This window comes from Rosa chinensis, chromosome 1 (assembly GCF_002994745.2).
Source record: "Rosa chinensis cultivar Old Blush chromosome 1, RchiOBHm-V2, whole genome shotgun sequence".
Lineage (NCBI taxonomy): Eukaryota > Viridiplantae > Streptophyta > Magnoliopsida > Rosales > Rosaceae > Rosa > Rosa chinensis.
The window spans coordinates 48,043,700-48,056,514 of NC_037088.1; the positions used below are offsets into that span (position 1 = coordinate 48,043,700).

At 37.0% G+C, this 12,815-nt stretch overlaps 1 protein-coding gene across 3 annotated transcripts; it reads left to right on the plus strand.

The window, feature by feature from the left end:
• The first annotated feature begins 5,548 nt into the window (after positions 1 to 5,548).
• On the plus strand, positions 5,549 to 11,554 carry LOC112181573 (U-box domain-containing protein 33). 3 transcript variants are annotated; one of them, XM_024319953.2, is made up of 9 exons: positions 5,549 to 6,571; positions 7,069 to 7,190; positions 7,449 to 7,570; positions 7,694 to 7,798; positions 8,069 to 8,516; positions 8,704 to 8,844; positions 9,286 to 9,813; positions 10,137 to 10,901; positions 11,093 to 11,554. In XM_024319953.2, the coding sequence occupies exons 1-9, from the start codon at positions 6,313 to 6,315 to the stop codon at positions 11,273 to 11,275; spliced, it is 2,673 nt and encodes an 890-aa protein (XP_024175721.1). In that variant the 5' UTR covers positions 5,549 to 6,312; the 3' UTR covers positions 11,276 to 11,554. The 3 variants fall into 3 exon arrangements, with proteins under 3 accessions (XP_024175721.1, XP_040372488.1, XP_024175722.1); XM_024319954.2 differs by having other exon boundaries at positions 5,550 to 6,571; positions 8,707 to 8,844; XM_040516554.1 differs by lacking the exon at positions 7,694 to 7,798.
• Positions 11,555 to 12,815: the final 1,261 nt, after the last annotated feature.

The window sequence follows — 12,815 nt, forward strand, 5'->3', positions numbered from 1 at the left end:
TCATGCAGGCCATTATTGGAGTAGGGGTTAAGTACTTGAGCTTTTAGTGAAATATTCAAAACAAAACAATGTTCATATTTATTTTATAATTTAAAACAATACTAGGTACCGGCACATTCGCGATGCGTGTGCAAACACCTATAAATTCAAAAAAGTTTTTAATATGAATTTTAATCCAAGAGATATCGAGGTCTAAAATTTGAAGTACTGAAACTTAAACTCCCTAGCCAGGAATTCTGACTTCTTCCACTGATCCATGAGACGATGGTCAGACATGTGCACATATATGGAAGATGCCACCAACCATGGAACAAAGGACTACCTGTTAGTAGCTAATCCTAAACATGTATATATATGACAGAGTTTTCATCAAGCAATTGTGTATATGTCAGCTTGTGGAGTCATTTGACTATGTCTTCTGGCTTAATTAGCAGCATACCAGTGGATCAATTGGGGAACAATATTCATGGTGTTTTCAATAATTACTACATCAACCCATATTATTAATCCCCTTTTTTCAATCAAAGGGACTTTCCTTCCTCTATTCTTATCAAAAGAAAACTTGATCCCTTCCTTTATATTGTGCTATAGGTTAGGGTATTGTATTATAAGGATATGTGACATTAATTGATCAACGTACGGTTTTTAGTCCTTCACGCCTATATAAGTTATAGCTAGGTTAGGGAAGTCAAAAATAGTACCCAAGTTTACGAGGTAAGATGGAGGCATTACAAGTTATGTATGCCCCAAGTGACCAAAATTATAATCTCATAATTAAATCAATCTTCGGTGTGAATATAAAAATGCTAATTATAATTAATTCTAGCATTTCTCAGTTTTATTACCCCAATCTACCTTATTCCTCCATTCTAACCAAAAAAAAAAAATTTCTAATTCCTCTCAATTCCATCAAAAATATCTATGCTTATAGGGTGTCCAATCTTCTGTCTCCTTGCTATCTTTTCTTTCCTTCCCTTTTGTCTTGCAAATTTTCACTAGCAACTCATGGAGATGTATTTAGTTGTCAATTTCCACAAGACAACCTTTTGTGGCATGGCAATATCTGCTGACTTGTTCCAGGATTTGCAAGATAAAATAATATGCCTGTCTCTTCTCTTTCATAATTAAGAATAAAAAAAAAGAAATATTCTCTAGGTCTAGTTCATTGCATAAAGTAGAGTTAGCTAGGATCATGCCTAATTTAGTCTTGAGCTCCTTTCTGATAAACCTTTATTCTACATTTGTAAACCTTCAAGATAATGACAAGTTAATCAGGCCCATTAAATTAAATATACTCTTCATGCCCTTTTGGGTTGCTTTCATGAGTCAGTTTATGATCACCATATCACCAACTTAATTAATCAGATTGTTCAGAGCAGGGAAAGGGAACCTGATTGGAGGATTATTAAGATATTTGGTCAATTAGTGTTTAAATATAATTTTCGACGAGCAATTATTTGAGGGTACGTCCGCATAGGATGACAAAATTAACTAGATTATCAGGTGCAGTAAAGTACCTAACTCTACCAATTTGTAGGTCCATTTTTCCAGTCTCCCTATATCATCTTATAACACAAAAAAATATGCCGTAACTCAAGTGGCATGTGTGAAAAATCACGTACTCTTGAAGTTTAAGATAAAGTAAATAACTGTAACATCGAATAACCTATAAACTTAAACTTCTAAGCATGTTCAAGCTATCACGGAGAAATTAGACGTTGTCATATTTGCATGATTCGTAGTTGGTTAATTTCCCAATGATCACAGTTATATATCTGTCACTTTATGCAACTTGGCCAAGTGAACCCTAGCCTGGAAGATTGATTTTCATTTTTCATCTAGCTAAAAAGAAATTATTAATATAATAAGTCAGGCGTGGGAATGAACCTCCCAACTTGGCTGCGTTTCAAACCCCTTAAAAAAAAAATTATTAAGTGATCAACCTCTCCATGGTAACTTAATACGCAAGTCATGGTAACTTAATACGCAAGTCAAAATGAGGATGTGGAACATACGTACGTACAAGTCATCAATATCATCATCCACCATGTCCAGTTCAGGATGGTAGATAGGTCTGGTGGTAATTGATATATATTTTGGTACATAGCGAAGCATTTAATAAAGGAGTTAAAACTTACACCTTGGCTGTTCAAACCGCGTCCGAATAATTAATGATGATAACAATTCTTCGAATACGTACAGGGTTTTTGCTTCTTTAAATTCAATTTATGATATGATGTCTCCGATTTATTGATACTTAATTTCGATTCATAATATAGTGTTGATATATCTTAGCCTATTATATGCATAACAATTCTTCTAATACGTATAGGGTTTTTGCTTCTTTAAATTAAGTACATGATATGCATATGTCTCTGATAGATTGATACTTAACTTCGATTCATAATATATTATTGATATATCTCAGACTACTATACGCGTTATATTGTAAGAGCAAGTTCACCCGTTGGGTTATCAGGTTATCCACTATTCACTGCTTTTTAGTGTTAATTTCACCCTCTGGGTCGCGAGCATAGTGTATTTCGTGCCCTGGGTCATCCTGTACAGTGTTTTGGCTCACCATGATGACATGCACAATGTATTTCGTGCCCTAGGTCACGGGCACAGTGTATTTCGTGACCCAGAGAATGAAAATATACACTAAAAAACAGTGAATAATATGTGTCCCGGTGACCCAACGGGTGAACTTGCTCTAAATATAACATAATCCAAACCATTTCATTATTTATTTTGATCATTTTTCTTCAAAGATCATACTTGAAAAATTGAAAATGTAAACAAAATCAAAGATCGTTTCATTTGTCAAGTCATTAATTGTGATCCAACCAATGACTGAAGAAAACACTGGAATTAGATGTTGAAACGATTTTAGATTCCATTGCAAAAAAAGAAAAGTAAAAACGACATTCTCAAAAAAATAAAAATATATAAAAAAGGTAAAAACGATGTTAGATTTTGCTCGCTTTCTTTGTACGGGAGATAACTAAAGAGATATATGGTCAAATTACGTAATAACATTATGTTGTGGATCTAAACGCCTAAACGGGGTCGTGATTGAAGTGACTAGCAAAATTAAAGTCAGCCATTTTGTGTTTGGGCGGATGCAATTAAATTATGATCACGACTTATACATCCAGTCAATAACATGTGTTTAGTACTTAATGTGGGGCTCGTGTGTGAAGCTGACATCGCTCAAACATGAATGAGCTGAGATTAGACCAAATGATGGGATGTAAGTGAGTTTTCATTTTACACGTTTCGTCCTCGTACGTACGTCATAGGAAAATTCTCTTTCAAGACTCTTCACATACTCAAACTTCTGAGTAAAAACAAAGAAAAAAAATATCTCTGGTCTTACGCGGTTACAAGATTCAGTAGAATATATGATCGTTTCCTTGGTCACTAAATTGAATGTTTCATTTGAATATTTCTGATGGTTCTTGATATCTAAGTTCAAAGCTAGCAGATGCATGAAGTGGTCTTAGGTTGTAATCAAATGTCTGATTTTGTTCATGATCATAATACAAATAATATCGCAACTTGGTGGTTAAATAAAAACAAAACAGAATAAAGAAAACGGAGATCAGTATGGCCTAGTGGCTAACAATCAGATTATTTATTTTGCACAAAAAAAAAATCAGATTTATTTATAATTGTATTTGAGGGACTCTTTGGGTTCGTGCGTCTGCGGTGCAGTGGATTAGTCTGGATTTGACTGACTTTCACCGTAATGACTGTGCAGGTTTCTTAGCGCTGGGATACCACTGCATATATGAGTGTGTGAGTTACTAACAGCTAACTACCCGATAAAAAAATAATAATAATTAAGCATTATATAAGTGCTTAGTTTCATGGTAAAAGAATAGAAAAGAGCGTTAGGAACTCCAGGTTTTCCTATGTTAACCCTTTGTTACTCTAATCTCGTTGGCGCCTCTTTTATGTCACTCAAACTTGGTTTGGAAATGTATAATAGCTGGAACATCGTTTCATTATTACATAACTGCTTCATCACTTGGGTGCTCCAAAGCAGGCTCACTTGGTTCTTTAATTAGCCATAATAAAAGCGATATATTCATAATCTACATAATGAGTAGCCAATGGAGTCAAAAAATCTCCTTTCATCGATTTGGGTTTACAAAGTTTGAAACTGCATGTAATAGTGGGTCTGCTGTTCATTTCATCGATTATGAATCGTTCTTATTTCAAATTAAATGTATCACTTGATGTAAATTGTACACTTATATAATTTGCTTAATTCTACATCACGTACATTTCAAATTGTTTGAATTTACATTTTACATCGAGAATGAAACCGTATTAAAGATACAACAAAACTTCATTTTCCCTCCTAATAAAGTGAACATTTTAAATGTAATTCTGCTGCAACAAGGTGCTGATGTGACAAGAACACACAAATGAAGAGGATCATGAAGAACCGAAGATGAACAAGGTAAGCACAAATGCAACAGGACAGCCATGTTTTAACTTTAGGAGACTTGATTAGGGTTTTTGCATTTGTTAATTCAACCTCCCTCAAGTGATGGCGCCAGCCCTAAGAAAAACAATAAAACAGGAAACAGTTAGCGGTTACTGCAGTTGAGGTTGGGAACAGACGAGCGGTGAAACCAATGAGGTTGGCTTTCCTTCTCCAAATGGCGTGGACAAAATAAAGCCATACGCGACGGTTTCAATGGAAGGAAACACAGGATCTGAAATCTAATCCAAGAATATTCCCTTTTATTCCTCTGATCCGTGGCCCCCACCCCTTCCTCCGTACCCGTTGACTTTTGCTTGATAGCTCTGCTATACCTAATTACACATCAAGATGCTTACACGGTAAATAAGTTAGAGATCAAAGAATAAAGTATTATCTTATCCCAAAAAAAGAAAAAAAAAAGAATAAAGTATTATTAGGACTACGGTTTATAGGGAAAAAAAATTGGGACAAAAATTGGAAGTTTCTATACTAAAAAAGGTTGGACCTTAGACGAATGGGTTCGAGTATAACCGACGAAGTTCGAGCTAGTTATTTGCCACCTGTTAATGCTAATTAGACCATCTTGTACATTGTGTCACGCTTATTCTTATAACATATGTTGTGATTAAATGTATTTGAGTTTTGCTAAAATCTAGACGTTTCACGTTGTATGTGATGATTTACTTATTTGACATCATTCGATCATTTTTGTGTTGGGTTTAAGATGGATGCATTACTCAAAAACCTAACATTTTGTAGACATTATTTGTTATTCAATCATGAGAGGTTACACATCCTATTGGTAAGGTTTTATAATGAGCCATAAACTAAAAGTAAATGTAAAATTTTTACCCACAAAAATTCATAAAAAAAGTAAAAAGAGGACCAAATTCTTTGGCAAAAGTTTTTTTTTTTTTTTTTTACTGTTCTTTTTTCCCCCAATTTTGGTAACAGTTTCTTATATTTCAAATTTTCAATTCGATTATGACGAGATATTTAATCGCTGGACCCCACGAAGCTTCGCCTACAAGGAAGCTTCTTCTAGAGCAGTCTGTTGACTCTGAGAGAAGGGTTGAGAGCTTAAGATGAGAGAGTAGACTATGAGAAAACAATGGAGCCCGCCATGGAATTGCTTTTGCAACTTCCCTGAATTTGAGACATAGTTTACTCTACTACATAATATTAGTAGGAGTCTGTTTGCGTTGTACAATCATTGGAGCTCAAGACAAGCAATCTCTTTTAGAGAGGCCAATCAACAACAGCCCGGAAGCACTACCCTTTTGTGTTCTTCCCCTCATCTTTTTGTTAGCCTATCTTTTTCAGAAACAGAGTCAGAGATAAAGTTGTTCCCCACTTTGAATTGGGTAGTGGAGAATTGTGATTGGGGGAGTGAGATTGTTGTTGAATTCGTTATATTCGAGGTTTAGAGGGGGAAAGCTGACCTGGGTTGTGTGAAATTTTGTTACTTTTGCTTTTTGAAGAATTGGGTTTTTGGAGTTGGGGAGTGAGTTGAACTGGGCTGTGCTGTGTTTTTTGATATCTGGGTTTAATTGGAGTGGAGAGAAAGTGAGTTGAAGAATTGGGTTTTTGGAGTAGGAGAGTGGGTTCAATTGGGTTGAGTTGGGTTTGTGAGTTTGAGAGAGTTGAAAGCTTTTTTGGGTCTTTGAGAGTGAAGGAAAAGAGGGTTTTAGAGGAACAAAGTCTGTATCTTTTTTGGGGTGAGAGTGAGAGAGAGAGAGAGAGAGAGAGAGAGAGAGAGAGATTGATAGGTTGGCATGAGGTTTTGATGGTTTGGATTTGGAAATTTATTTGTGATGGCTGTTGTGAGTTCTGTGCCGGCAAAGATGCGACCGACTGAGCCAATAAGGTATCCTGATATTTCAGATATGGGTAGTTTTGGAGAGATTGTGGTGGAGCCTGTGGCTCGGGTGATCCAAGATATGATATACGTTACAGTGGGAACTCCTGTGAAGGAGAGCAAATTGAATCTGATATGGACATTGCACAACTCAGGAGGGAAGAGGGTTTGCATAGTTCATGTTCTCCAGCCTGCACAGATGATTCCAACGTCATGTATGTATATGTTTTGTTCTTATGTGTGCAATTGTTTCTGGGTTGCAATAAGGGATAGTTCATTTTTTGTGGTGTTGAATATGATTCTTGTAGTTGAATTCTTGAGTGCTTGGTGCGTTAACTTGTTGCAATTATCATGTTGACAAAGTTGTTTAACAAATGCTTTGCCTCTTTTGAGTACTGTGGCACGCTTTAAATATCTGTTGAGCAGTAAGCAATTTCAATGAATTTTGATTCCACTTATAACCGTGACGGATTATATGCAAAATTGAAGGAAAACACGTGGGGGAACTCATTTTTTATAGTCGATCCAATCTTTTTTTGCTTATTTCTGGGATTTGAAAACCGTTACATTGTAAAGTTGTAAACTGGGAAAGTTTGTTGTATGCTCTTGTATTAAGTTGGCTGAGGTGTTGGTATGCCAGAGTTTTCATTCTGCCTTGCAGTGTCTGAGTTTATAACTGGGTTTAATATTTCATTCTTTTCTTGATTTTCAGTGGGAACTAAGTTCCCAGCAAGCCAAGTGAATCCTCAGGAAGTCAGAGCTTACCGTGAAAAGGAAAGGCAAGACATGCAGAAGTTGCTGGATGATTACCTTCGTATTTGTCGTGCAATGGGGGTATTATTACTTCTAAAGTTCTCTTCCAGTTTGTTCCTTTGCCCCTTTTTAGCCTTGTAGAAATTTACTTATAAGACAGTAATTTTACCAATAGTTTTACCTTTAACAAGATACCAGGACTCAGGTTATGAAGTAAAATGATTGTTCTAACGAAGTTGGTATATAATAGGATTAAAAATGCCTTCTTGTATCATCTGTTGATTCAAGACTTGCATATTTGGTTTTCTGATATATTTTGCTGATGATTGTTATTTGTAGGTTCGAGCAGAAAAACTACATATTGAAAAGGACAGTATTGAGAAGGGAATTGTGGAACTCATCTCTCAGCATGGAATCAGAAGGCTTGTTATGGGAGCAGCAGCAGACAAGTCCCATTCAAGGTACTTTGGTACTGATTCTGTTTTTGTGTTTATGAAAGAGGATATTGAATAGTTTGTTACCAGGTAGTGAATTTCAGTGAGGGAGTTCGTTTTGTTTAGTATTTGCCTGAGTTGACATTGCAGGAAAATGACAGACCTCAAGTCTAAGAAAGCCATATACGTGCGTGAACATGCACCTGTTTTCTGTCGCATACAATTTGTTTGCAAGGGGTACCTTATACACACCAGGTTAGTTGAATCTTTTTAGGAAACAAAACTGAAAAAACAAAGAAAAAGGATTCATAGGAAAGATTCGTGAATGACTGGACAAAGGGTAAAATTTTTAATCTCAGAGCAATTATATGGGTTTTAGTTGTTTACATAGTGCCTCATTGCTAACCTGCAAGGGTGATTGTATAATCCTAACTACAAGTATGCAAATACATTTCTTGTCAAGTTCTGAGTTTGTTTTACTCTACGGTATTTCCTGACTACTAATGCATTACAATGACAAAATAGGGAAGCGAGTTCAGATGCAGTTGATGCACAGTTTACATTGCTGCCACCAAGACCAAGCACCGACACTGAACAATCACCACACCATTTAAGATCACAATCTTCTGTGACACTTGGGCAGAATAATCGACCGTCACTCAGCAACCCAGCTCAAGATTTACTCTGCCGGGTAAGATCGACAAAATCCGGCAAATATGGAGGAATCGCAACAGATGTTGCTGAAGGGCTTTCAACTCCATCAAGCAGCAGGTTGGAAGCAGAAGGGAGTGCTGATGAATGGGATCAGGCATCCAGGAGGAGTACTTCTGGATATTCATCATGCTCTTCTGCATTGGGTGATTTACCTTTGATACAGTTTGAGAGGACTGAGGGAAGTGAAAATGGGTCAAGAAACTCGAGTGCTCTTACTCATCTCAAAGATATTAATCGTTCATCCCCTCCCAGTGTATTGGTAAGTGCAAACTATCCCTTGCTGGATGATGGGTGTGTATATTTTTTCATGGTCCATCTGCTTGTTTCAGGATATGAATATAGATTTGAAATTATTAATTCACTTGCCACCTAGTAATCAGCTGAGTTAGTTTCAGTTACCAAAAGTATTTGAAAGTCTTATAAATCTTAAAAATGTGATGGCTTAGCAGGATGGAAATGTAAACGATACTCTTTATGATCATCTTGAGCAAGCGATGACAGAGGCTGAAAATGCAAAGCGAGAAGCATTTGAAGAGGCAATTAGGCGTGGGAAAGCCGAAAAAGATGCCATTGACGCTATACGAAGGGTAAAGCTTTTTAGTTGGCATTTAGTTTTACCTTTTCCACTGATTGTGATGATATTTTAATTTTTCTTGGGAATAAGACTCGTAGAATTTTATAATTTTTCCCCATTTTTCTTTTTCTTACACCGGCAATAGGTGATGTAGATAGTACATTGTTCATCACAGAGGAGTAGTATATATTTGGCAAGATACAGTTGACTATCATATTACTGAGTCATTTAAGATCAGAATATGAACAAATCTTGCACTTTGCTTGGAATTAATTTCTTTACTTCGGCTCCTCCACTCCGAAAAAAAAAAAAAAAAAAAAAAAAGTACTTGTACCACATATGTAGTGGTAGGCATAATATTCAACTACAATACGTGAACCTGTAATCAGAATCTGTTCTTTTTACCAAGGGAAACCCTCCATAAAACAAACTAACTGTGAATTCTCCATTACAGGCCAAAGCATCAGAGTTCTTATACAATGAGGAATTGAGACAAAGAAAAGAAATTGAGGACACAGTAGCAAGAGAAAGAGAAGAACTTGAAAAGATGAAGAAGCAACGAGATGAAGTCATGGAAGAATTCAGGGCCGCCGTAGAACAAAGATCACAACTTGAGAGCCAAATTGCTGAGTCTGATCAGCTGGTTCAGTGCTTGGAGCAAAAGATCATATCTGCTGTGGATCTCTTACAAAATTACAAAAGAGAACGGGATGAGTTGCATGTAGAACGTGACAATGCTCTTAGAGAAGCAGAGGAGCTAAGGAAAAGACAAGGAGAGGCCTCAAGCACACAGATGCCTCAGTTCTTCTCTGATTTTTCATTTCCCGAGATTGAGGAAGCAACTCGAAACTTTGATCCATCACTTAAGATTGGAGAAGGTGGATATGGAAGCATTTTCAAAGGTTTCCTACGTCACACTGAGGTGGCTATAAAAATGCTAAATGCTCATAGTTTGCAAGGCCCCTCGGAATTCCAGCAGGAGGTAGGTTCTGCTCTTTTAGCAACAGTTGATTTATACATACATTAAGAACCTCTCTGATTGCGGATATTAATATGCTATTATTACATGGTAAGCAACTTTCATTGCCTTTAGAATCATATAAATGTGATGGCTTTGAGAAGCTAAAAATTGAGCATATGAACATTTTTCAAAATGGTCCTTGCAGAGGCTGAACCTTTCAATTTTTGGACTGTTATTTCTTGGATTACTAATACATATTTCTTCAAAAAATTTGGTGGAAGAAAACTGCTTTTGAAGTTAATCACATGTTTTCCATTTGATGACATAAGCTAATTGTATGTCAGGTGGATATATTAAGTAAGCTGAGGCATACCAATCTTGTCACACTCATTGGTGCCTGCCCAGAAGGTTGGACTCTGATCTATGAGTATCTTCCAAATGGAAGCCTTGAAGATCGACTAAGCTGCAAGGACAATACTCCCCCATTATCATGGCAAGCTCGAATACGCATTGCTACTGAGTTGTGTTCTGTCCTAATTTTTCTCCACTCCAGTAAACCACACGGCGTAGTACATGGTGATTTGAAACCCTCCAATATCCTCCTTGATGCTAACTTTGTTTGCAAACTTAGTGACTTTGGCATCAGTCGGCTCTTGTCTCGTGGTCAAGGTTCAAGCAACAACACAACACTCTGTTGCTGGACTGGTCCAAAAGGTACTTTCGCTTACATGGATCCTGAGTTTCTTTCATCGGGAGAGCTTACACCAAAGTCAGATGTGTATTCATTTGGAATTATACTCTTACGATTGTTAACCGGAAAACCAGCATTGGGAATAACAAAGGAAGTACAGTATGCATTAGATTCTGGAAAGTTGGAAACCCTCTTGGATCCTTTAGTGGGAGACTGGCCATTTGTACAGGCTGAACAGTTGGCTCGCTTAGCATTGAGGTGTTGTGAGATGAGCCGGAAGTGCAGGGCAGACCTTGTGTCAGATGTGTGGAGGGTACTTGAACCAATGAGGGCTTCATGTGGCTCCTTATCATCATTCCGACTGGGTACTGAAGAGCACTTCCAACCTCCCTCATACTTCATCTGTCCCATTTTCCAGGTAACTTCAGGTCTTTATTAATTTGGATCAGCATGTACATCTTCTGGCCCTATGGAGTTTCTTAGAACATTCATGACTTTTAGCTATTAGCGAGTTTATGGTGGAAGTTTTCATTTAAGAGTTGTTTATGCCATGATCTACCTCTCCATTGAAATTCTTATATATTAAACCTTTCTTTTCTGAACTTGCAGGAAGTCATGCAAGATCCACATGTTGCAGCAGATGGTTTCACTTATGAAGCAGAGGCTCTGAGGGGATGGCTGGACAGTGGTCATGACACTTCACCTATGACAAATCAGAAGCTCGAACACAAGAATCTCGTCCCCAACCACGCTCTTCGCTCTGCAATTCAGGAGTGGCTGCAACACCACTAAAAATCCAGTTCTTGTTCATCATAAACATTTATAAATATATACCTACGTACATACACAAGTAAATGTCTAATAGATCAGCATGATCACAATTTCAGACCAATCAAAGGAAGACCTTGGTCTCTTCATTCAATCTTAGAGTATGCGGCCCATACAAACAAATGCGTTTACATACCATCTCATTGTACAGAATACCATACCCTATTTGCTTACATTTCAAATGTAAACGTACATTGCTCAAACATGTCCATTTGACACAGGTAATGAATATATTGTGATATTTTAATTTCCTTTTTCTTTGCTTAAGAATTTATGATCTCCATTTACATTGGTTAATGCCACTTCTTCAAAATTTTAAGCTACCCTAATCCAATTACTCTTGTGCCAAGACCTTATTACCTCAGCTCTGCTGTTTGGCTTCGGCCTAGTTTGAGCTAGCAAACAATCTCTTTTGCTGACGTGATTGCGTGAGGGTGCCAACACAGTAGGGTGTACTTGTCAGGGTGTCTCTTGACCTGACTTCTTTTCAAACAATGTGGACGAGGAGAGCAACAACCTCGTCAAAAGGATCTTTCTTTTGCCTTACGGATAAAGACTTTTGATGTGATCTCTTGCGTCACCAAATTGATACTCAACGTTGTAGGTTGAGCAGAGCAATCACCATAAAGTATGAGAAAGCACAAGGTTTTGCTAAAGCGTGACTTTAGCTTCGCTTGGTTGCTAGGGTGTGAACCTAGCTTCGCTAATTTCAACTAGGTTGACGGTTTTCTCCCGAGAGACTTATCTAAAGTCTATGCAATTAGTTGATTGAGAGGTTGTGTGTTGTTCTTCCGTCTTAGCCTCTATGTATAAGCTACAGATTCACCATCCTAATAAGAGTGAAATACTATATTTTAGTCCACAGTTATTGGTCTTGAACACAATCATAACACTTATTAGTTTTGATAAGATATCGTAGGCAATAATATATAATTATCTGCCTCTTGACCTAGCTAGAATAGTTAATTGACTATTGGACGTTGCAACTATTTTCTGGGTGGAGTAGTTGCCTCTTGGATGCGAACTGTTGGATATGCACTTCTTAATTGCATATATATATATATATATATATATTCATTCATACATATCATGATTGCAATATAGGATAATTGTATCCATCTATCTTGCTCAACATCCAGCAATCCTTAATTGCATGGGAACCTTGATTTCTTGTACATACGCAGCAGCCCACGTCCAACATTGAGGAGTGTCCAAAGGTGCAGCTTGCTTCTTCTTTTTTTGAACAGGCATCTTGCTTCTTAATATCTTCCCATTTTGCACAACCTTGATAATCAAGCATCAATTAAATCAATAAAATCACAATTTGTCTTAAAATTGTTTGATCTCCAAGTATGCTTTATTTAGCCTCTAAATAATATATTCGGAACTTGACGAAAATATATAGTTTGGGCCACAGATATTGACTCAGTTTTCTTCGAGTCACGCATTGTCAGAAAAAATATTAATTTGGGTTCAAACATCTGCAACTGCCCTACCGCCGCTA

Bases quoted from the DNA above. Each gene is read 5' to 3' on its own strand.
- LOC112181573 (XM_024319953.2), top strand. From the start codon at position 6,313: ATGGCTGTTGTGAGTTCTGTGCCGGCAAAGATGCGACCGACTGAGCCA. The intron at 7,571-7,693 runs GTACTTTGGTAC...TTGACATTGCAG, and splicing joins GCAGACAAGTCCCATTCAAG to GAAAATGACAGACCTCAAGT. The intron at 8,517-8,703 runs GTAAGTGCAAAC...GTGATGGCTTAG, and splicing joins CATCCCCTCCCAGTGTATTG to CAGGATGGAAATGTAAACGA.